Source organism: Acromyrmex echinatior, chromosome 4, assembly GCF_024713525.1.
Source record: "Acromyrmex echinatior isolate Ae372 chromosome 4, ASM2471352v2, whole genome shotgun sequence".
Classification (NCBI taxonomy): domain Eukaryota; kingdom Metazoa; phylum Arthropoda; class Insecta; order Hymenoptera; family Formicidae; genus Acromyrmex; species Acromyrmex echinatior.
The window spans coordinates 16,997,767-17,022,764 of record NC_141855.1 but is presented as its reverse complement, the minus strand read 5'-3'; the positions used below and the strand labels follow the sequence as shown (position 1 = coordinate 17,022,764).

Genomic DNA, 24,998 nt, shown 5'->3' with positions numbered 1-24,998 from the left:
TGTATTACAAAATAACCATTAAGTCTTTTACGCGCTCTACAGTAATTATTTTATGTATAGATTATATTGTAATTTATGATGGTACTATATATATATATTAGGTGTTGGAATTAATTCGTAGCGTTTTTTAATGAAAGAATGTTATTTATTTCACATGAGCATTAAAAAATACATTAATGAAAGTACTTCCCATCACTTGTAAAACGCTACGAATTAATTCCAACACCTAATATATATATATATATATATATATATCTATTACAGTGACAAATTGATTCAACTCACAATAATTTCATTAATATTAATAGTAAGAAACTGAAATCATAACACAATACTAATTTAACATAAAGGCGAAGGTAACAGAGTAGTTGCAGAAAAATTACTTCCTTTCCTTCTATTTTTTCTGATTTCTGCGGCGTAAATTCCAGCACGGCGTATTTGCTGGAGTTATCCTATGGCTATTATATATATATATATATATATATATATATATATAATTATTATTATTATTACTTACGTCTTATTCTCATGCTTCATATATATACATTATATAGAAATAATCATATACGTATAAATAATTATCACATATATAATTTTTCTCTATCAAGTATAATAATAAATAGAAAGAAGAAAACGATTTTTGTTACCTATATAGATTAATTAAAGACGACTTTTACTATTAGCTTTCACGTTATATCTATTTTATAACGGGAGATTAAAATACATTTACGGTCTGCTTGTTAAACATTCATTTAACTGCATAAGACGAACGATAAATGATCTTGCCATGGTAATCTTACGAAGGATATTTCACCACCGCTATCGCTATCGGCGGTCTTATTTCACGCAAATTATGATCGGACTACAGCAGCTCCTTACAGCAGCGAAATATCGCGCATAACTATACAGGCTAAAAGTATCTATATTCTAAATCGAGCGTAATGCGACTGCAAGTCTCGATTTAATGAAGACGAATATACTGCGCAAGGTTTCAGTGGAACCGCGAATTAATTTCGATTATAAGTTTTCAAATTGGCATCTGGTGATGCTTATAAAACTATAATGTCTATAAAAGTGAAAAATGTAAATTGAAGAAAATAAGGCGATAATAAGATTAAATAAAAAAATTAAACATTAACATTAGAGTTAAATAATAACAATAATGAAATTGCAATAATAATTCTTAAAACTAAGATACGCATATCCCGACGCTTTGACAATGATGTTGTCTACAATTTTATAGTCGATCAAGTTTAAATGATAAAAACACATCTTAAATTTTGTGAAGACGATAAATATTTTTATCGACAAGAATGCCATGATTGTTTATTTGATAGAATTTCAGAAGTTTTCAATCTTTTCGTGCTCGTGTAATATCTAATTTAGCTTCAGCCAATGCTTTCCACGTTCTCCTTATGCTGTAGCGAGTGTTTATAAAAAAAAAAGCTTAGTCGAGAAGCATCTTCCAAGTTTGCTCCTGTTTCGAGAACGAGCGTAACTTGGAACGCAAGTTCGCAACTGAAATACGAGGTTCGTGTGATATTCTTTTTGTTAAAAACCGTGGTTGCCGAAGTTCGTGAAGTAATATGGAAGTAATAGCGAAGCTCTTCAGTTGATCTCGAACTTTTTAATTGAACTAGCTTATATAAACAGTTTGTTATGAGATTGACCTTGGATTTATTTTTTAATAAACAATGAAGCATGTAAATTTAAATTTATCTTGTAAGTACGATTATAAAAAAAAATTGTTTACTGTGCTTATTGTAATTATCTATACCTATTGCACAATAATTATTTACATTGATCCAGAGACAATTTTACAACTTACATGATGTAAATGTACAGTGAGTACAAAAAGTACAAAAATTCGTATAGAGAAAATATTTTTTCAAAAAACTTTATTTATCCAGCGAGAAATGAATCATCGAATTAATGTCAAATCGATACGATGATTTCAACACCAATTTGATGTCGATTTGACATTTAATTGACGATCATTTCTTGCTAGGTAATTAATAATTTATTTATAAAAAATAAACTAGACTGTATGTTTCTTAAAATTATGTATATCAAAAAGATGTGTATTAATTATAGAAAATATATCATATAAAAAATAATAATATAAAATTAAAAATTATATTGTTTGAATGTTCAAAAGTATTCGGACAGTCAAAACAAAGAAAATTTAGTTTCTAAAATCAGAAATACATGCGAAGCTGATTTGTTTATGTTAAAACAAAATGTATTTATTGTATGCAATTGTTAATTAATGTTTATTTTCTATAAATAATACTTTTTTTATAAAAAATTTCCTTGTACTAATACTTTTTGCACTCACTGTGTGTGTGTGTGTGTGTGTGTGTGTATTGTATGAGATTCTCTCTTTTCTCTTTAAATGTATAAATCAAGATATTAATATTTAAGCTCAGTATCTACGCAAATATCTAAGCTGATGTATATCGGGATAAAGTGGCGAACTATCAAAGTTTAATTGCATTTGCCTTCAGTAATGAGGGAAACTTATTTGTAAACTACTCATTTATAAACTACTTATTTAGGATATACTAATTAGTCATTCAAAGTTCGATAATTTTGATATTCCTTATTTTATTCATAATTGCGTTGCGGATATAATCGGAATTTTTATTACGAATGCAAAATCTTTATTATAAACGTCATTTCTCTCTTTTTCTCTCTCTCTCTCTCTCTCTCTCCTCCCCCTCTCTCTCTCTTTATAATCTCTCTCTCTGCTTACAAGACTCAAAACATTAGATGATGATTATATGTTATGTTTTTTATATCATTAATATTGTTTGAAAAATAATTATTTAAAATGTAAATAAATAAAATATTAACATGTACTACAAAATACGTACATGAATATTTAAAAAAATTAAATGATCAAATATATTTGAATAAGTAAAAAATGTAATAGTAAAGTAAAATCTTTTTTTTTTCAAGATTTTACATCTACATTAGTGTAGTTTTTTAAAATAAAATTAAATACATAAACATGTTTTTTTCTTTCAATTTATGGACAAATTAAAGCTTGCATCTATTTTGCAAATATTTTACGATATTAATTCTCGCGAACACGAGTTTAATTCAAAGTTGTATTTTCCCATGAATCAGCTGTAAGTATGATGAAATGGACGTTGTTAAATTGCGCGGGCGAAACAACCAAATCGAATAACGAATGCAATATTTGAATGCAAAAACTCACCAACAAGTAATATATCATAACATATATCATAGCAATATATGTATAAAAGTAAACATATACGTACATTGCATTTTCTCAGTACCGGAATAACGTTTTTCTGGTTCTAATTCAGGAATCACTCTAATTTGTGATAAACAAATTACATGTTCTGTTTTTTCATTTTAATTTTTAATTATATAATTAAATTTATTGTATTATTATTAATATGGAATATTATTGTCCAATAATAACAACAATAATAAAATAATTTCAAAAGAATTTAATATTATGAAAATAAAATAATCCCTACAGCTCAGCAATAAAATATTAAAATAAAATATTAAAATTCTTTTATATATATTAATTCTTGTAAAATTGTTTATTAAGCTGCAATAAAAAATCTAGGTCAGAAGGTCAGAGTTCAAGACTGTCCAATTGTACTGCTGTGAATTCAAAATGGAAGTAACAATAAAATAGTCGTATGTTGGGAAGACATTAAATTCATACGGTTTAGCAGGTTGAAAAGGTAGCGTGAAGTAAATTTGGATAACGGCCAAGTGATGATAAAACCAACAGTGCATCGTACTTGCGGTTGAGAAGGTCGAAGTTGAATAAACATTGGTGATACAAGTTTGAACAGAAAAAAAGAAAGCAATAATTTGGCAAAAAACAAGCCGCAATAAATTATAAAATCTTAATGAATCTAATATACATAAAAAAATATTAATTTCTATTAGAATTTTTTCTCGTATTTTTATTCGTATTAGAATACGTTTAGATAATTACTTAATAAAAAATTTTATTTTTCAATTAAAAGACTTAAGTATTAAGATTAAGATTTAGTATAATAGTATAAATATTATATATTAACTAATGAGATTTGTTGCAATAATAAAAATCGTCTAGGATTATTAATAACATTTCATGTGATAATTGTAATGAATTAAAATTATTATTCAAGTATTATTAGTAATACATAGTTATTCAATCTCTCTAATGTTATTTGTACTAAATTATTATTTATTTAATACTAGTTATATGTATCTAATGTATTTAATTTCTTTTCAATATATTAATTAAATCAGAGTTAAATTAAAGCAAGAACTAATATTATATAAACTATTTCTTAAGTTAAATTCTAGATTGCGTATATATATTGTGTGTACATGTTCGTGCACATATAAAATAAAAAATATTAAATATTAAGTTAAATAAAAAACATTTTATAAAATATTATGATATTTTATAGCATTGCATAAAGTAATTATACAATTATTATTTATCATATAATAATTTATAATCTATCTTATGTTTTAGGAGCAAGGTAGCGGCCGCTCTGCTAAATAAACATCTGCAGATCAATGGGATCTCGGCCGGTTTGACATCTCTGCCGACCGTGGACCAATCGTCGCCAGAGCCACAACAAGTGGCAGAAGAGCCGCCAATAACAAGTAGCAGTAAAATGAAAAGAGAGAGGAAGGCAGCTAGAACGCTCGGCATCATCATGTCAGCGTTTCTAGCTTGTTGGTTACCTTTCTTCCTATGGTAATGTATATTAGATATTATTTCTTTAAGTTTATTCATGAATATAGATTCAATTGAGATACAAATAGAATAATGAAATTTTAATATCAGTTTTATTTTTGTAATCTTTCTCTTTCTCTCTCCTTATACATTCGACACACACACACACACACACACACACACACACACACACACACACACACACACACACACACACACACACACACACATACACGCACGCACGCACGCACGCACGCATGCACACACACACACACATTCTATTAATTATAATCTTATAATCTCTATATTATAATCTTGTGTTTATTATTATTATAAAAAGAGATGAAAATGATTGATGTGAGCAAAAATCTGACAGAAAAAAGTTATAATTAGGAAAAAATCATTTTTAATTAATTTATTATTTATAGTTACAATTGATTTATTAAAACATTTACAAAATTGTGTTAAAAGAACTTTGCTTATTAACTAGGAAAGTTATTGTTTCACAAAATGTTACATAGAAAATATAATAATTTCTTTCGATATTTATTAAAATTCAGATTAAAGATTCAGAATTTGATTAATAATATAAAAAAGATGTAATCTGCATACGTGACGAAAATATTTTTTATCTGTGTATATCTCATGTAGAAAACATACTGTACAATCTGTTACGGTAATTAACATTACTTTCTCGCGCTAAATAGCGTGCAGTATGTTGGCTACATGTTCGCTTCGTGTTTGGTTCGTTAATTACGTGGGTGGAACGTATGTGAGATAAATCGTTGGCGTGACGTTGCGTTATCTTTGAGAGGATTCTTAAACGCTTTTAAAAGACACACGCATACTCACTGGAACTGATATAATTTTTTCAACTTTTTAAACCGTTTTAATTATCTTTATTATGTTAAATTAATTAAAAATCCTTAAATTAGCACTGCAAAAAGGAAGAAGATGATATTATACATCTTGTTTTATACATACATAGAAAAAACGACTGAAGTATTTAAAAATTTAGCTAGATAGAGATCTGAAAATAATATTATGAGACTAGTAAAATAATTATATGTAAGATGTTCAGTTTGATAACAAAGTCTTTTTGCTGCAAAAAGTTTTGGCATTCTAATTAATTAAGCGTTTTATAAAATTATTTTAATGTCAAAATTACATTCAGATCTGTGCATCCAGCTAAATTTTTAAATACTTCAGTAAAACTGTTTTTCCTATGTACTGTTATTTTAATACTGCTTATATTGGTTGTTAAGAAACAAAAGGAACCACTGATAGATGTTCTGTTTTACTTCGAATCCGATAAAAAGTTTGTCGAGAGAAATATTTCATATTTAGTAAAGCATTTTAAACAATGGCACGTTTCCGACGAAAGACTAGTCGTGAAACTCGATAATTAATTTTGAGCATAAATAGAACTACATGAGATGTAGGATGCGCGTGTAGGATGCTTCTTCATTTTGCCCCGTTTTGTGCAAATAACATGAAATGTAAAAAGTAAAAAAGAGGAGAAAAGAAAATATGTATACACCAACTGTTCGTTAATTGCTTAATATAGAGCGATCTTACTAACTCAATATATAAAAACTTTTTCAGGCGAAAAATATTTTTGTTGAATCACAAATATCAATATACTCGTATCAATAAAAATGTAAAGCAATGATAAATAAAAATAAAACAAGAATTTTTATATGTTGGTGCATATAATAAAAATGTGAAATTAAGTATCTTCATTTAAATCTAAATGATGTTCTTCACTAATAACGTTATAACATCACGTATCATCAATGAAGGAACCAATTAATTTTTTTTTTTTTGAAGAATCCATAATAGTGATTTTATAAAATTACTAATAATTTCATGAAATTATATGTGATTTTATAAAATTACAGATGATTATATAAAAAGACATTTCAAAATTACTTGTATTCATCAAGTTTCTATAGAATCCATCAGAGATTTTATATAATTATAGAAAATTAAGTATTTTTTCATCGTAATAAATATATTATAGAAAATGAATATATTATGAAAATTTTAGTAAGTGGATGATTGTGCATAGCAATATACAGAATTATTCGCAATTTCCGACATTTTATTTATATAATATATATATCATTTCCAAATTACTTAGGATTTTATATGCAAAGAATTTGAACATATACTGATGGACTTATATATGTACGCCGTCTTTCATGCATTTTCTTTGAACTATGAATTTTTTTGCTCAGTTCGAAATAAATTGCCTTTCAATCGAAAACATGGAAAAAGATTTATTACAACTTTTCGGTATCTGACATTTTCTAACAGTTTTCAACAAAACCTCTTATCCTTAAATTAAAAGACTATTATAAAATTCATTATAAAATCTACTAGGAATATAAAAAAAAATTTAATATAAGAAATATAATTTTTAATATATGATTTTATTATTATTTTAATAATAAATTTTATTATAATAAATATAAATTTTATCATATTGATGTATTCTTATGAAATTTAATTTTTCTAAAATTTATTTTCAAATGCTTGCAACTTAAAAGCAGTTTTACGTATTCCGATATGCTTTTAATAAAAAGAAAAATCAATTTAATTTTATCCAAAAATTACAGTTCGAAAGAAATGCAGTTAATAAGACATCCTACTTATTACGAAGAGTTTAGTACTAAATTAGTAATTATATCATATAATATAATATAAAGCAGTTATTTCTCAGTAATTTTTAATAGTATTATATATAACTTCTGAAATTAAATTTGAAATCTTCCTTTTAAAACACATGTATTATATATATGTACTTAATACGCGCGCACACACACACACATATGCTACACATATTAAGTGTACACTGGAAGTAGTTCTAGAGAAAATACGCATCAATCGAGATCAATCTAAAGAAATTGTCCATTTGAAGATTATTATCAAACGAAAGCAGATGGCCGAGAAATATTGCGCAGTGTCGCCTCAAAATTCCTAAGGGTGCACTAATGCGGAAAGGAGGTGAGAGTCGGTTGGTTGGACGGTTATATAGGAAGGCCGCGATCGATAGGGAAAAGTAGTGTATACCGCCGTGATCTCCGGAGATTTGCAACGGAGAGAGCTTGAGGGTTGTGTGCAGCCACCTCGAAGTGAAGAAAGGGTGGTTCCGGTGTGTGTCAAGTACTTCTCCTCGAGATATAACGCAGTGGCACAACGACATATCACAATAGACTTGTGACGACGAAGGATCGAAAGTCAGCCACTTCTAAATTTAACTTTTTAGTGCAAGGTTTTTTTCAATAAAATGTCAGATTTTATCAACGAAGGAACTGCTTAGGTTATATTCACGTGTATATATTCAAAATAAACAATTTTATATATGAAAATATTAAATATATACGTATTTATTTATCATAAAATTTATATTTAAATGTTTTTCATGTATAACATATACTATTAATTAATTTAATATCAATCAAAAATGTGAAACTTTACACATTTAGTATATACATAATGTGCATATACTTACGTATGTGTGTATGTGTATATCTTCTTTATATATTTAATATTTAATACTAATATTTAATGTGTTTACGCATCTTAGATAAGAAATATTTATATTTAAACTGAAAAATATGAATTTATGAATGTCTTTTCTGGTATCTCTCCAGTTTTCAAAAAATTTTTTTTTATTACGGACTTTTAGCGTACGAGATAAACATTAATTGCTCGTATTTAATGGATATAGATGGTTACATTGCTGTTTTATGAGGCACGATATATACTGTGCAGAATTTTGAAAAAAAAACATACAAACATTTATATCTATTGTAATCCAATTATATTTAATAAAAACCATTCATGTTGGAATATTGAATAAAAAATAGATTTTTTCTATTTTTTCTTATTTTATTAAATCATTAATCATTTTTACGGTTATATGTTCTTTTAATAAAAAGCAGAGAAATTTATAAATTTGAATTTAATTTCGAAATGTATAAAATAAAGTTTAATCTAATACAAGAGTGATAATCGAATATAGGAAAATTATGTTAATACTTAATATTTTTTAAAAAATTAATATGATAATAATATAGTCTAATAAATTTAGTATATAAGGAGCAGACTTTCAAAATGCGTTTTATCCAAAGTTTCATTTTTTAAATTAGAGGTTGCGTAGTGTTTAGTGAAAAGTACATATTAAGTAAAGTTCATATTATAAGTTACTCTGAGATGTTCAGAAAGCATTTTTTCATTAATTTGTATGCTGAAAAAACGTAGACATTTCGAAGTATACTATGTTTTTTAACTATAGACAAATAAAATGCATTTGTTATATATTATATTATTTTATATATACATAAGGATATAAAAACTGACATAAGAAATTGAATACGTAATTTTTTATTGATTAATATGAAAAATTAAATCAATAGTTTTATTAATCTTAAATAAATAAAATAATTATAGAAAAATAGGCTCGTGTAAATGCAACGCAATGAATTAAAATGTCAAGGCTTTTTATAAACGAGCAATTGTAGTTAACTAATAAAATTTGTCTTTACATATGTATAACTATAAATTTCAAACGTTTCAACTTACGAAGTCTTCGTCAGTGATAATAAAGTGTAAAATGTAAAGGTCAAAATAATAAATAAAATAATGATAATAAATAAAATAATAAATAAAATAATATTTTTTTACCCAAAAATTAGAACAATAACAATATCGGACCTCTCAAAATATGGACGCACTAAAGTATTTTTCCGTGTAATCACTTAGTGACTTCTTACGTCGGAAAAAATTCCTCACGGACGTCAAGGAAGTTTAATAATTCGAAAGAGGGAAAGCTGGAAAAGAGAAGCGCAATAGTCATGTTTCGCAATAATCTGAATCGATCCGAAAATCAGCTTTTAAGAGAAGAAAATCTAAAAATATTTCTATACTTGAGTTTAATCGACTTTCAACTGGTTTCATATTTCGAACCCTGTTGCACGTTTATATTCTTTTTGATTTTTCAAGTGACCCATGTCATAGTAACTTGCAGTATTTGCGATGTTTCAATATATCCTCGTCATTTTTTTATTAATATCCAACTATTTTGTATTAAATACGTATATATAAAATAATTTTTATAACCTTTTATCATTTCGAGTTAATAATTATAATGTACTTCAATATAAAATCTCTTATGTTATTAGTAAATATTATGGAATGTAACATTTTATACATTTTCTGTATTCTACATTTTTTTATAAATATTTTCTTTATTTTATGTTATTAATATTTATTACTATTCATAATTGCTATTACATTCGTTTAATGAAGATAAAGTGTGAGAAACGTTAGAATACACTATCGCGGTAATAACAGGTGGTATGTTGTCTCGGTGTACGCACTCGGAATATATCGAAGGGAAAACACAGGAAGAAATAGAACAATTTGTAGCTTTCGATTATTTGCCCGTTCAATTGTCATTACTCTGTTGTTGGTGATTCCAACAAGTTTCGCTCCGTTGGAAAAACAATGGATTTCTCGTCGCACGATTCCATTAGTATATCGCTGCTAAATTCACTGCATGGCTATCAATTTTCCTACATATTCGAGAATCGAATCTCTCTGTTCCCATTATTCGGCCGAATAATACAAGTCAATACTCTACTTCTCCCTCTCCCTCTTTGCCTGGCCTCATTACGGGACAAATCCTTGACCTACTTTTCCCATTCTTGCCTACCAAGCTTTTTCGATTCTATTTGCCGTCTGACACGTTTCAGGATGTCACTACTTGTACTGCGTGAATATTTTCTTAAGATAAATTGAATTTGTCAATGTAACAAAAATAGAAATAAATTTAAAAAAAATTTTAATTATACTTTAGAGTTTAGACGATTTACAGTATAACATAAAAATTCGGAAGAAAGATTTTATAATTTTATATTACATGTACTATTCATTTATAATAAATTTTGAAGCGAAATATTTTTCAACCGTTCCATTTACATACAATCTCTATATGATCTCGTGTATTATTACTGATTACAATCTATCGATCTAATGCAGAATTCATTACATAATTTTGAATAAATTAAGGTGTAGCTAAATTATTGCACAAAAAAAAGAAATCAAATATCGATTTGTGTAGCAATTATGTTGTACCAGCCTTTGTTAAAGAAAGAGAAACGCGAATAAAAGTTTTAAAGGAATTGAACGACGCAACGATCAATGGGAAATTATCTTGATATGTAAAGAACTTTAGCCATTCATATGGGTAGAAAGAAAGAAAGTTGACCTTAACCGATAGTCATTCTATTCTTAGTTAGTGCAGCTAATATGAAACACAGTTCGATTTATATTGATCAATGATGTAAAGACGCGTAAAAACATGACGGTATTATAGTGTTCTGTAGGAATAATATTTATTTTTCTTAATTAATTTATGTACTTTTCTACGAACATTTATAAAAAATTTTACAAAATTGATCTGCGCCTGGATTTCATATAATTAATAATTAATAAAAATAGAAAATGTTGAAAATAAAAATAGATACAAGAATATTATCTATTAAAAACCATATGTTTCAGAATCTTTTTAAAAATTCGATTAGATCTAGCTAACAAAATTACGTCAAAATGACGTCATTTTTTTCGGTAAACATCGTCAGTTACTTGTCATCGACGTCATTTAGATGTCGCTATGACGTGATTATGTCAAAGTCTATTGACATCATTATTGTTACGTCATAAAATGACATCGATAATTGATAAAAGTGACATTTATTAAGTTGATGTTATTTATTGTTATTTCGACATCAAAATGACGACAAATAATGTGAGCTTGTTTACTCGATTTTTAAATTATCAATAGCAGTACTTTATAAATCTAGTGACTTTATAATTAAGTAGCACAGCGCTTATAATACAGAGTTTACAATAGAAGTCGTAGCGGGCGTAGGTAGGGTTTTAAGTCGTAGAAAATTTATCAATCATAGTCGCTCTTATATTCTTCTCATATTGGACTATGATTGGTTAATTTTCTACGACTTAAGATCCTATAATGACCGCTATGACTTTTATTATAAACCCCGCACAAAGCGCTAATAAAGTGCTTATATATATTTTTAGTGCTTTTTTAGTGCTTTGTAGGCGCTGTGTATTATGTACTTGGAAATAAAGCTTTAGATACACCAAAGTATCGCAAACGTTCTTCATCTTTGATTTAATAACCATAGCACATTAAAGTGCAATGCTTTTTTTCTTACTCGAAAATTTTATTCGAAATATATAGCATATATACGTTATGTATATTACAATATTGAGTAAAATTGTCCTCGGAGAGGAATATAGCCCTAATATACAAGAACATTTGATGGATATTCGCGTCAAATGATTGAGCCTCATTTCATCAACATCGGAAGTGTGAAGGTTCATCTTAAGATTTACTTAGAAAAATAGTTATATACATCAAATCAATTTTATATATATTTTTTATTGAGAAATAATAATAATAATAATAAAATAAAACAATACTAAAGAATTGTATAAAATCTCATTTGCACTATTTCATGTCAAAATTTAGGCATATAAATAGCGTCCACATATATGTAAAATTTTAAATAAAATTTCAGGAATATAGAGATATAGCCTGCTGTCCAAAGTTATTTGGCATTTATTGAAATTTTCCATTTCTTCGATTGAAAAGAGACCCGGAAATGAAAAAGTTCTAAGTAGATTCCTAGTAGATTTAGAGCGGATTCTGAAATAGATTTTATTTTTAGTTTTGTGGAATTGTGGCATTTTAACATTGAGCGATTCAATACAGTTATTTCTACATTATTTGCCTCCTTTCAAATCGATAAAAGGGGAAGAGAAATCGTATAACAATGCGATTCAAGAAAGATCGCGACGAGGGGCAGAATCGTCCTCCTCTGCAAGCCTGTAAATCCATTCTTCTCTTGTCGATGGAAACAATTTTGACGTCAGGTGCATGTAGGTCATATCGACAGAAAATGAGATACTTCGTCTCTTTCTTTCCGCTACAATATATAAATCATTGCGAATGTACTGTGTTTTCCACCTACATTGTACGCGTTTGTATAATTATAAAATAAAACATATTCTTTTTTATTTTTATATTATTATATTTTATTTGATATTTAATTACATTATAAATGTTATTATAATGTCATACGACAAATCATAATGATATTTATCGACACATAATTATATAATATATAATTTTATATCGATAAATACAGTTCTCTCTCTTTCTCTCTCTCAATATATTTAACAATAAATGTATCATATAAGACACACACACACACACACACACACAAAGAAAGGAGCAATTTTTTCACAAAGCACCTATTATGTGATCTGATTATATAGTAATATTTATTGTAGATTTAAGTACTGATTAAAATATATTGTATAATCTTCCTCGTATTCTACTATCTTTATTGAACTAATTTATATTTATAAATTTTTCTTAATTAAAAAAAATTTTAGTTATATACATAGTAGATTTATTGCATAACATATATATACGTTAATAAACTAAAGAAAATTTTATTTGATACAAACGAATAAAATTCTAAGAATACTACAATTTTGCTTTATATTTATTTCAATGCATTAACATTATAAATGTCTGTTTGATATAGGTATATCATCACTGCTCTATGCGACTCGTGCGAGAGCGGCGAAGTGGTGGTAGCGGTGGTGTTCTGGGTAGGCTATTTCAACAGCGCTTTGAATCCGTTGATCTACGCTTATTTCAATCGCGAGTTTCGCGCAGCCTTTCGTAAAACCCTCGAAAGCTGTTGTCGTGCGATCGGACCGGTGCGCGATCTGCGCCAAGTGCATCGCAAACAGGACCTCGTGCACAGCAACGCCTCGTCCGAGTTGCATGTCAACAATCAGTTGCGCAATAGCGAGATGACCAACGTCCATATTGAGGCGTGTATTTAAATGAATCACGCGATCCGGTGAGGTGAAAGTAACGGCGAAATCTTCGGAGCGCCTTCTGAATAGAATAAAATAGGTAAGACCGGAGCGGCAGGTAGTATTGATAAATCTCAAAAATAACAATCACACGCAGATAAAAAAATTAATTTCTTTCTTTTTCTATATACAAAAATGTTTAACAACTCGATAGTTATCATATAAGAAAAAATATATTAAAAATTCAATTTAAAAAAAAATTTTTATGTCGACAAAAAAATAATTGAAATTTTTGATCAATTTAATATTATGGAGATATTGGTATTCACTATTGCCTTTTATCTATGTCTTATTTTTATTGTCTTCTCTAATTATCTTTTTGAAATAAAGTTTGAAAAAGATATTCAGGGATATATAATAAAATATAAAAAAGAGTAAAAAAGCATTTTAAAGAATTTATTATTGAAACTAAGACTGTGGCACGCAAAGAATTTATCATTAAAATTAAGATTGTTCTAAATTCATCAAAGAAGTCAAGTAATTAAAGCTAAGGTCATAAAGGTACGCAACATCATATATTTGCATCAAGCATTCGCAAATACCAAATACGATTTGCAAGAGAGAAATGTATAGTCCCAAAGAGAGTGTGAATAGAGTATGTGCGCCATACTCGTGCCTATTTTGTCCTGCTGCCGACCTATTTTAAGGGACACGTTCACCACTCGTCCCCAAGGGTCTATTTCTGTCACGGCAGCGTTCCATCAGGTCCGTAAATAAGGCTCCTGTCCGTTGGCAGATTGATGTTCCGATTCAGCAGTAATATTTTAGCGGTGGTCCGATAACGTCGAAATGAACTTTCCAACTAACATTTGATTCGTGCGCGAACTTATATTTTACTCGTGATTGACATCATATGTCTATCTTTGCAACAAATTAAATTTCTGTTCATCTGAAATTGAACAAATAATATAGTGAACACCAATACAATACTATAATGAATTATAAATATATAATAAGTTAGCAAGGTTAAACTTAAGTTAAACTTTTGAAATTTGTGTATAAAAAGGTCATTATTTTTCATTCCATTATTTTTACTTTTAATTACTTATACATTTTTTATTAGATTAGCTGAAAAATTAATCTGTAAAATTAAAAGTTATACGTGTGCTTAAAAAAAGATTTTTTTTCTTAAAAGAGAAATTGGTTTAAAATTAATCGAATAATTTATGAGAAAGCATGAGGATTAATTAAAAGGATCTGATGGTTTGAGGTATTTCTGACGCTGTCTCGTGATTGGAGGAGAAACAAAAGGAATAACAAAAAGACCAAAGAAAAGGGTTGAAAGGCGGGAGAGGTAGCCGTTCTACTCGTTTAGGGATCACTTTGTACATAATTGCGCTACAACAGCGCGTTTCGTTATAATCAAAGGGATTTATAATAACGAGCTCTTAACGTTAAACGAGGTAAATTGTAAATACGAATCTGCGTTCGTTTAGGAATAACTTCGTGTATAAATGTTAAAGCGTATCATCCCTCCCGCAAGACAAATCATTTTATCGAAATAGATAAATTTATGAGGGCATCTTAATAAAGAGAAATACTAAAATGCCAAAGATGAAACAGAATATATAATATATATATATATATACACACACACACACACAGTATATTTATATGTACAGCAATAAGACATAAGAATGTTAATAATGTTCCATTATTCGTTAATTGTGTAATATATATTATAAATATATATATTATATATTTATTATAATTTATTGTTTATTGTTTATTATAATTAATTTAACAAATATTTGATTCTAATTTGAGAGTGAATTGAATCAATTTTTACCTTTAGAAACGTTTGAAAGGAGTAGAGGAATGTGAGTTATTTTCATTGATATGTTATGTGTCGCCTACTTAATTATTTGTTTAGAACCCTTGTGCAAGTCTTAGAAAATAATGAAGTCATCGAAATTATATGGATCATTTATCTTAGAAAGGACTTTATATTTATGAAAATTCTTATTTTTTAGGAGAATAATAGGTCTACTTTAGAAACAATATTATTCAATAGTAAAATCATTATTTTATTTATAATACTGCCAAATGTTTTTTTATCTTTAATAAGATTTTTGACATATGGCAGCGTTAATAATGAACAAATTAATAATAAAAGGATATATAATAATACATAATTTTATGTATTATTTAATTTTACTATAAATATGTTACATCTCAAATGAGGTGATAATAAAATATGTAATAGAATATTTTATCGATTAATCGATAAAATATTCTATTACATATTTTATTATCATCTCATTCGAGATGTCTGTATCGGTGCGTATGAATAAAATAGGCATAATATAATATATTTCTAAATATTTTTTTTAAATAAAACTTTCTTTTTAATTAATTTGCTCTATTATCAGATGGAATACATTTTGGAAAAAATTGATGATCACAAAGTGATCACGAAACAATTAATCAATTTTACAAAGATTTAATTGATATTTCAGTTTTTCTCTTTGTTTCTTCTATTAGCTTTCTTATATCATCGGCTGACAGATCAAAGAAAATAGTATACGTATATAGTTATGTATACTTCAGAATGCAGAACAATCACTAACGTAAATACGGTCGAGCGTGGACGATATCGTGAACGTTTTTTTTGCTACGATTACAAATTAATAAAAATTCAAATTATATAGCACAGTTCCCAATAACTTAAATAAGTTTAATTTCGAATACTGTAGAAAAATGAGAGAGAAAGAGAGAGAAATTTATAAAAAAATTTGAAAAAAGTAAACCTATAAATTATAAGGCTTATTTAATTTTAAATATAATATTTTAATATAAAATAATATTTAGAAAAAGAGAGAAGTTAAAAAAATTTCAATTTTGGCAGTAGGTAGAATATATTGTATATTTTTGTTTCAATAAAAATTGATTTCATACACAAAAGATTGATGTAAATTTCAACTTTATCTAATTTATAATTTTTACATATACTTTAATTTCGTATCTCTTCCTTCTATTGAATGAATGCAAAAATTCATGCCTAATTTATTATTCAAAATTCAAATAGTTGCTATATTTTTGTTAAATATAAAATAAAATCTAAATCTTACTCTATCTGATGAGATAATTTATGAATCTATTGTTTTAAATTTTAAATCATGATGGTTTTAATAGAATTATGAGCAAAGTTAGGATATTCTTTTTATTTAATCCGTAACAATTCAGTAACCAAAAAATCGTAGGGACATTTTTAAAAACAATTTTATTTAGGGAAACCTTTAAGCTGTTATATTAGAAATTTAAAAATTGCAAATTTTTTTGGACATGTAAGGTTCACAAAGTGAAAAAAAAATTTCCCGTTTTATTTAACTCGTAGTTTTCTATATGTGAAAATTACTCATATAAATTAAAAAAAAAATAATCATTCGAAAGTAGAAATTTCAAGCTTTAAAATTCTTTTTTTAAATTTAAATTTTGTTTATTTTTAACATAATTGCAGCTGTTTGAACTTTGAATAAGAAATCGAACACAAATTTTTGCACTTACTCAATATATATATATTTACGAGGAACGAATTACGGGATACGAAATCGTTCACCGGCTCGATCTGTTCGTATATCACGTATCTGTTAGGCTACATATAAAAGCGGTTAGTGGCCTCCTAATGTAATGTAATGTGCAACATTGTAAATCGATGTTTACGAGGCGTTTCTGACGTTAAAGCGGTTTTGCGAATAATCAAATTGGCAAAGCAGTTTTATTGTAGGAGAAAAAAAGGAAGTAAAACCGATTTCAGATGATTTATAATTTGCGAAAGGGTTACGAAAAAATTTCAAGTATTAAAAAAACAAAACAAAAGAGTAAAAATGTACATATAAATTTATATATACGATATCTTGAATTATTAATCGTCTGAAATAGGCCATAGACAAAAAGACATTCTCAATGGAAAAGAAACACTTAGTATTTTAATGACAATAGCGTGAATGAAAAAAATTTATTGTTCGTTTTATAGGCGCATAATTTCCATAAACTTTAGATTGACATCAAGAACGTTTCGTGGTTATCTTGAATGCATGATCACATTGCGGAATTTACAGGTTGCGTAACTATATTTACTGCAGTGTGTGTGGTTTCATGGATCGTGATACGTAACGAAGAGGCTAATTTGCTACGAGATTGTCACATGCGACTAATTTGCAGCAAATATTGCTAGATATTAGAGAAATTAATATTATTATAAAATATAGGTATATTTATTTTCTCATAAATGAACGTCTTTATTCGTATTTTCATGTAATAATTTCAATAATTTATCATTTCTATTTCTTATTTCAGGACATGAATAATCATTTATTAATTTAATGAAATAATTAATTAACAACATATGTTTTAAATACATATAATTATTAATTATCAATAATCAATAATCAATTTTTACTGTACCTGAAACAAAATCAATCCGAAAGTATACTTATATAAATGTATTTTCTTTAACTGTACATACACATATAGTCTTCTAAAAAATTTATAATTTTATTATTATATATACATACAAATACATAAAACTTGTTATTATTAATGATAAAAATATTTTTTAATTTTATATTTTCTTTGAAATATTTATTACATATTTATTTATTATTAATTAACATTTAATAATTACGTATATTAATTAACAGTTATATCATTAATTTAATTAAAAGTTTGCTATGCATCCGCCACAATAAGAGCCTAATTCGTGATATATTTGCAAAATATTGCAAATAGCATTTTCATGCCATGACGAAAGAATACGTATGTATGTGTATGAAACAAGATCTTCATGTATCGTATGGTTACAGAACGCGAATGTATAGACTATGGAGATGTGCTGGATCTACTGTGTAGAAAATTAATAACAATGTTTTAAAGAAACATGCTTTTCTTTTGATTCCTATTTACCTTTAATAAATTTACCATTGTATTTTGTTTCCTGTGAAATTTCTGTATAGGAATAAATTCCTTTTCCACTTAACAGAAGACTTAAAATAACAGATTTAATTACATTTTTGTTTAAAATGAGTTTATGTTTTTTAAAACATTGAAATAGTTCTAATTAAATTTTAATCTTCTACAGTGCTTCTACGTTGTGCAAGCTGTTTTCTTCAGAAAGTCTGATAAATTCCTGTAAATATCACAATTTTTTAATTTGACATGAAAAACGAAGATAATTTAACTAGTTGAAATTAAAAATGTGTAATTTTATGATATTTTCAAAAAGAATTAATAAAAACTATTTTGACTAAAGATAAAATTTAATAATAATTAAGATAAGATAATAAACAAGAGATAATAGAATTAGATAATAGAATATTAGATAATAGAATAATATACAAATCAAATATTAATACAACTGGAAAACTTTTTATTTATAAAAAAGAATTGAAAAGCGTGGTACAAAACCAGTCAGTTCCATTTTTTAATTTACTAGTATCAATAAAAGACTGTTTTGTTAGGAAAGATAAAGAGGATATATATTACGAACATAAGGTAAACGTGAACAGTATTATTACGGTTATATTAGTGATAACCTCTCACTTCTCATGTTCAATAATAATCCGATATACGCTCAGTGCCGCATTATTATAACATATGATCATAGAATGCAATAGTTAGATATTATTATATATTTTCGATGTTTTTGATATAGACAGAAGTGGGGGAAAGTGAGAAAATTACAAATATCAAAAAGAAAAATTAAATAAAGCCAACGATTATTTATTAATACTAGGAAAATGCCTATTACATTCGAAGCTGGATCTTCATTGCTTTAAAATAATTCAATCTTGAGAATTATTAGTATACACTATATATGTACTTGCATACCATATTGTAATCTTATACGCTATATATGTACTTATACGCTATATATGTATAGTGTATATTAGTAGTAATTCAAGATTGAATTATTTTAAAGCAATGAAGATCTAATTTCGACTGTAATAGACATTTTTCTAGTATTGATTGTGTTTCTCACACATATGCGGTCTAAAATAAAAATTTTCAATGTTGATTAATTAATTATTTGTAGAAGTATTTATTCAAAAAATATTATCTTTAAACTAATAACTAATATATAATATCAATATACATTTAAACTTTTAACAAAAAACAAAATCGGAGAGAGAGAAAGAGGCGGGAGGTGAAGGGGGAGAAATTTGACATTGTCTCGCTTGGATCGGATAATTCTAAACAGCAAAAAAGATTATTTTTTACTTAAAATTATATTTTCTAATTTCTTGTTAATACTGAAGTTAAGACTAAAATTTTGGAGATTTTTGTTAGTTGGACATTATAGCTACAACATATTGCTTAAGGATTCTGCATAAATTAATATCTTAATTTACATTTATATCAAAATGATTTAAAAATGAGTATTTTATATTACCTGCTTTTAACTTACTATTAATAAATTGTTCAACTTATTATTTCTTTTGTATCACTTTGGAGGAAACTTTCAACAGAATTACATCTCTGAAATTAAATCTTTTTAAATCTTATTTAAATCTATAGGAGTTACACCTTTTTAACGTCGTTTTAATACTATATATAACATTTTAAACATTTATGCTTGCAAAGCGTGAGATGCGACATCCTTCTTGTTTCAGAAAGCTTGTCAAGATTTCATGGGTAGTCAAACTGCAACGTCTGTTTAGCATCTGGGACAATAGCATCCTTTCACTATTGTTGTAGGATGCATGCGACTGTGCTGCATCGAAAGCTACATATAATATTTGTGAGCGCACACAGATGTTTATTTTCATTTTGAATAAAATAGAATCTAAACAATGAATCATAAAAATTCCTCTCGAATCCTTTCTCTCTTTTATGTTTGTAAATATTTAGTTTTTCTGTGTATTAACTTTTGCATACATTACATAGATATACAGGTATTGAGAAAGAAAATCATCAAAGATTAACAGCTTAAGCGGTATTTTGTATATATTTTACATTGCATTTATACAACTATAATATAACTGTTAATAAATATCTACTAATAGCCACTTTAATTTGTAACTATATACAGAGGAAAAACATTCAAAGTTTGTTTTCCACGAAGGATTTAAAGTTGTTCGAAAGCGCTTGTATTTTATCTCCTGAGTTTTATTACATTCTGAAAAAGAGAAAAGTTAAAGTTTCATAAAATATATAAAGAGAAACGGATCGTATAAACGAAACAAATTTCGAAGCAAAGTTTTATTTACTGTATAGTCATGATTTAATACATTGTTTTAATCTAAATGCAATATCTCTTTAAATAATATTGATCCAATAAAGATATCTCTTGGAAATCTTTAATAAAATATTTTCATAAAATATTTTGTTGTTATTGTTATTATATTATTAGAAAGAGATGACATTAATTAAAGATAATATTTCTTTAAGCTATATAAAATTATATATTTATAGTTTCCAAAATAAAAAAATTAAAGTAGAATAAAATTGAATACCTACTATAGGAAATATCATTGAATTTCAATTATATTTTAATCTATACATATATCTTAAATCTATAAATAAAAACCGCTATTTTTATTCACTATAAATTGTTGTATCAATAAGTTCGTATCTTTTATTGAGACGCATGCTAATAAATTATTAATTAAAAATCGTAAATATGACGAAGGAACACGTCTCTGCCGCAATAAGAGGTTCGGCAATTAATTTGTGAAAATGAAACTTAATATGATATCGTCCCCGAAGTGAACCAAACGTTTGCTTCCCAATTCGTGTACCATCAAACGTCAGGATGTTCTTGAAGACGTTACCTCGTTGACGTCGATAGACGTATAACACGATAGAATATTCGTTGTTCTATGTTGACGAAGGAAATTCAATTAAACCCTTCTCTTACAGAATGAAATACAATAGGAGTCTGTTCAAAATTTTGACTAACATGAACGTTTTTCTTTCAATAAATCATTCGCTATTTTAAATTTCATTTTTTCTTTGATAACAAAAACTGAAAAACTTAACTTTCTTTTCCTTAAAAAAAAATTCTTTTTTTAATTATTTTCAATTATTTTATAAATTTTAAAATTGATCTTGAAAATGTTTCATCACGTTTACATTATAACTTTTTCTTGATAATATTAATTTCTTAGAATAATCTATATCTGAAGAATAACCTTAAGAATTTCATTAATTAAAATTTAATACAGAGAAGAGAAATTTAATTTTTTCCTTTTACATACACATCACACACATAATTTCCAGGAAGTCAAGTCTTTTTGTTTTTTCATCAGTGCGTCTTCAAAAAGCGAGAAAGGGGAATATGGAACATACACCTGGTGCTGCTGTTGTCCTGGTTTCGATACTGAATCCCGCTTTTCTAGCTCGCCCCGGGGTTCTTTATAACGTGAGCAGCTGCCTTCATGCATATGCGTTTTACAGATCTTCTAAGGACCGCTCATAAATGGAAAAGGTCGAAATAAAACATCCAGGTCGTCTTTACTTATCGATGCACTTTTAGTGTAATTTCGCAAGAATTAGTAAAATGTCATAGGGTATTGCGGTTAAAACTTATTGAAGCGATGTGCTTTATGCATTTTTTTTTATATTTATATAAATAAGAGAGAGAGAGAGAGAGAGAGAGAGAGGGAGAGAGAGAGAGAGAGTAAAATAAAGTAAAATAATATTAAAACATTTTTAAAATATATATTTAATTATATTTTTGTTTACATAATTAATATTTATAATATACGTACATTTTATTTAAATTGCGCTTATTATAAATTTATGATTTATTTTGTTGTAAATTTATACTTTATTATAATTTATAATTATAATTATTTATAATATAAAAATATGTTTATTAATAATTAAAATTAAAAAAAGTCATTGTACATTTGTTTTTTAAAAGTACATTTAGTTTTTTAAACGAAGTACCTATCTACGATTTCATAATTCTGTTCAATGTCAATTTTCATTTATATTGATGTGTATGTTTAATAACAACAATAAAATATTATTGTGACCTTTGGAATCGAAAATACGAATTATTGACCAATCGCTGCGGTAAAAATAACGTAACGTGAAGAACGTGTCGCACGTGTGCTTCATTAAAACTTACGGGTCGTGAAACGACCTCCAGACTTCGCTATTCTCACTTTATTACTTTATAAACGTTTCTTTAAAGAATCTAAAATAGTAGTATGTCTCAGTATTTAAAAAAATATCGATGTTTCTAAATAAATAGAAAATTATTACTTTGTGACGGTCAAATCTCATTTTCATATTAGGTGTTGGAATTAATTCGTAGCGTTTTACAAGTGATGGGAAGTACTTTCATTAATGTATTTTTTAATGCTCATGTGAAATAAATAACATTCTTTCATTAAAAAACGCTACGAATTAATTCCAACACCTAATAATATTTGCCGTCATTAACAATCGCACCACTTATATTTAGTCTGAAGTTTCTTTATATATTTTTTAAATAGATATTTCTTTTAAAAAGGAATTTTCTTAGGAGAAGAAACCACTTTATGGAGAATCCTTGCAATTTTGGGGCAAAAAAGTTAAAAAAAAGCGCATTGATCGTTCTTTTTCATCATATAATACTGCGCAAGATGGTTATTACATATTGAAAGATTAAGAATAAAGATATTTCACTTTATAGAATTTAGAAAGACTTTGTATAAGTTTTTAGATTTAAGATAGATATGTATTACAAAACTGAGATATTCGACTTTACGTCGTAATTGGGTCATAATTCGACGAACGTCGCTTCCGATTCCCTGGAAACTTTGGTCAGAAACTTTGGGTTTATATCAACTGTGCGGTATTCCTTGAATGAGATAAATCTTAAAGGAAAAATCCGTTGAAAAATAATAACGGAAATAATAAGAAAAATAATAACGGAATTTTAAATTTAGAGTAAAAACTCTGAATAATTCGGAGTAATTTGAGAATATAATACACTATGTTGCTTGAGATAAAATTAAAATCGATGGTGAAAAGCGTTTGATTGCAAACCGCCATTTTAACGTAATCGTTTAATTAGTACGAAGAATGTTTTCATGGCAAAGCACAAAGTTTCATTAACCTTTGCGCAGAAATAAATCACAAATAATTAAAGGAAAATTTTTGCAGTATTGTTTTCATCATGGAGTACTCGTATATAAAATAATTAAAAAATAACCATTTTTTATATATTTTTAAATCCATAGATATTGCTAAATAATTTGTACCATTACAAAGAAAGATCTAAAAAGTTTTTTGTTTTAAATTGTTTTGTTAAATCTATTTATTTTTTTATTTTTTAAAATTAGATAATTAACTCTTTCTTAATACTAAAAATAAAAAGATTAAAGCATTTAAAAATGCATGATTATAATTATGTAATAATATTTTTTATTTCATAAAGACATGAATTTGAAATAAATTGCAAAAATAAAATTTAACAAATAGTTATATGTATAATTTATATATGGTATATACAATATACGTAATATAATATATATTTAAAAAGATAGATATTTAAAACATCTGATGTAAAAAAATTAAACTTTTCGATTATTAAAACGTCACGTTTTAATCACAGGTTATTTGAATACGGTAATTGCGAAAAGCATCATAAGATATATCGATCTTTAGAGTAAAGACATATTTTATTAATACTACGCGCGTAATACCTCGCGGCGTGAGACTATCAAAACAACGTCATGCTTCCGATTACTTTTACGTTATATTTAATAAGTTTCGAGCTTGTAATGGATCATTTAAAATAGAAAAAATTAATTCTATTTATCTCTATTATCATATTTCAATTTTGTTAATAATTACTTTGTTACATTTTATATATATTTTATAAAATTTTTTTATATCTTTTTCTTTATTTGTATATATTTTATTCTCTTTTATCTATTTTTTATAATTTTATATTTTTTATATATTTTCTTATTTTTTTCTAATTATTTACATATCCTTATTTATTATACTTCATAATTTTCTTTTTAAATTAATATATATTAATTTTTATTTTTTATTAATTTTTATTTTGTGTATAAAAATTTTGCTATTATAATATATATTACTATCATATTCTTATTAATTTAAATTAAAAAATTTGATCTATTCAATTAATACGATTATCTTATTATAAGTAATTCATAAATAATTAAAAATATGACTGATAATTTAAAAATGTTTTATATTCAAACCATTAAGGCTTATCTCTGTTTCTTTCTAGACTTTAAAGAGGAAAAGTGAGAGTTTTAAGCTTCTTAAAGTTAAAGTAATATTGGTCAATCAGGCTTAAGTTTTATCAATTAAAAAT

The 24,998-nt window shown here is 26.4% G+C and overlaps 1 protein-coding gene across 22 annotated transcripts in view; it reads left to right on the top strand.

Annotated features, from left to right (window-relative positions):
- Window positions 1-24,998, top strand: part of LOC105145549 (Octopamine beta1 receptor) — a 92,264-nt gene that overhangs the window by 50,145 nt on the left and 17,121 nt on the right. For 19 of the 22 annotated variants that reach the window (XM_087405418.1, XM_087405417.1, XM_087405416.1 and 16 more), the window contains 2 exons: window positions 4,520-4,747; window positions 13,375-18,641. In XM_087405418.1, the coding sequence (XP_087261544.1) occupies window positions 4,520-4,747; window positions 13,375-13,681 (535 nt within the window). In that variant the 3' untranslated portion in view covers window positions 13,682-18,641. Of the gene's footprint in view, window positions 1-4,519; window positions 4,748-13,374; window positions 18,642-20,325; window positions 24,033-24,998 lie in introns of those variants that run through there. The other 3 variants (XR_846087.2, XR_015544798.1, XR_015544797.1) reach the window with 3 other exon arrangements.